The 2,161-nt window shown below is 46.6% G+C and overlaps 1 gene segment (V, D, J or C); it reads left to right on the forward strand.

Moving 5' to 3' along the window:
- Window positions 1-871: 871 nt before the first annotated feature.
- On the forward strand, window positions 872-1,371 carry LOC144486548 (Ig kappa chain V region 3381-like; the record flags this gene model as incomplete). The annotated part of the segment is given in 1 exon segment: window positions 872-1,371. A coding segment is annotated over 1 exon segment (500 nt), but the record flags the coding sequence as incomplete, so codon positions are not given.
- Between the last annotated feature and the right edge of the window lie 790 nt (window positions 1,372-2,161).

Below are 2,161 nucleotides of genomic sequence, written 5' to 3' on the forward strand. Positions count from 1 at the left end.
TATCTGGGTCATGGAGATTCTGTCACTCAGCCGATGTCCTCAGCAGTCCAGACAGAAGGAGAAGCGGTGACTTACAATGTATCTGGAACACGACGTTTTACTCCCTGAAGAGGGGAACATTCTGAACAAATCAATTAAGTCGCTTTTGTATCTTCTTGCTTATAGAATAAAGAAACTAAATTAGCCTGTTAATCCCTGGCGCTATTCTGATTTATAACCTCCGCATTTACTCCAAAGACTTGGCGTTCTCTCGACTTCGTCGTCCCCAGGATTTGAACAGAGAACTCCAGCAATGATTTCCGCAGATTCCGCACCCTTTTCCCAAATGCATATCAACAGTAACGAAGTCAGTATCTAAAGAGCTCCAATGTAGATATCTGAGCAGCATTTGTATCTTGGTGGATGTCAACCCTGAATCAACTCAACAGGAAAATCCCAGCGTGCAATGAAATATACATTGGCCAATTGACGGCCCCAAATTGAATCCCGAGCGCCACAAACACACGTGATGTTATAACTGAAAGCTGTATGGATGGAAGGCTTGTGATGTCACAATAGACCCCCCACACACACACACACTCACTGCAATCAGCTGAACAGAGCCCAGGTTCCTCTCTCCTTCTCAGTCTCTGACTCATTCCATTCCCAGTCACTGAGGGGGATTCACTCAGACATGTTTCTGCTCATACTGGCGGCGCTCTTGCACAGTAAGTACTGGAAAACGTTCATCAAACCAGATAAACATATTGATGGCAACTTAATTAACCATCTGAAATATCCCTGTAATGCATAGAATGGAGGTTCCACAAACTATCGCAGATACAAACACGTTTACATTAACTCTTGATATTTCATTCCTCTACCTTCGCAGGCGGACTGTGCGCAGATCCAGTAACTCAGTCACCGGTGACAATAACCGCATCAGAAGGGGGTTCGGTGCAGTTGGATTGTAACTATACAGACAGGAATATGGTCTACATGCAATGGTATCAGCAGAAACCAGCACAGCCACCGACATGGATTATTTCCAAAATATTAACAACGAAGGAAGATGAAGTTGCTGGACGATATCTGGCGGCTGCCGACAGGTCTAAGCAGAATGGTTACCTCAATATCAGCGCCCTCAATGTGGAGGACAGGGCGGTCTATTACTGTGCAGTGAGGCACAGCGTTAGATTAAAGCTAAAACCCCCGTACAAAAACCTCAGCGAGTATTTGCAGCTCCACTGGGTTTGCTTCTGCGCGAATGCTTTGTTCCCGGGTTCACGAAGGCAGTCAGGTTTATTTACCGGGTATTTTGTCCTGATTGAGATCGGCAGAGAAGCGGTTTGGGAAATCGAGACGTTAATCCCCATGCCGCAATTTATGTAGTAAACAAAAAACGTCAGCTGAGGATGGACTCAGAAGTGGAGTTAGTTTGGCAGAAAATTACAGGCTGTTCTTTCAGCATCGTTAACTCTAATGAGCCCACGGACACCGACTCCTCGGCACTCGCTCCTGTAACGAAATGCAAAGCGGATCAAAATCTGTTGTCGTATTTAACAAATGAGATGTAGAATAACTGCCACAGAGACTTACCCAGCAACAGGACTATTGTAAATCCGGGACACAGAGACTTACCCAGCAACAGGACTGTTATTGTAAATCCGGGACACAGGCTCATCCAGCAACACGAAGATATCGAAACTCACAGCTGACACTGGTGTATTGTGTGGCAGTGAGCTGCCTTCTTGAAGCGTTGCGGTCCCGAGATGCAGGTACACCGATGGTGCTGTTAGTGTGGGAGTCTGGGGTGTTGACCCATTGACCGTGAAGGAACAGCGGTATATTGCAAAGTAAGGATATGGAATAAATTGGAAGGGAACCTCTCGGTTGTGGTGTTCCCATGTGAATGCTGCCCTTGTCCTCCTACATGGCAGTGGCCGTGTGTTCGGATTGTGCTGCCTAAAAATCCTTGTTGAGTTGCTGCTGTATATCCGGAGGTGTTGCACTCAGCTGCCACTGTTCGTCGGTGGTGACAGGAATGGGTGTTTATTGAATGGGTCGCAATCACGCGGACTGCCCTGTCCTGTATCTTGTCGAGCTTAATGAGTGTTGTTGGAGCGACACTGATCCAGCAAGTAGGGAGCATTCCATTTACACCCCTGACTTGTATCTTGTA

Source organism: Mustelus asterias, unplaced genomic scaffold, assembly GCF_964213995.1.
Source record: "Mustelus asterias unplaced genomic scaffold, sMusAst1.hap1.1 HAP1_SCAFFOLD_391, whole genome shotgun sequence".
Classification (NCBI taxonomy): Eukaryota; Metazoa; Chordata; class Chondrichthyes; order Carcharhiniformes; family Triakidae; genus Mustelus; species Mustelus asterias.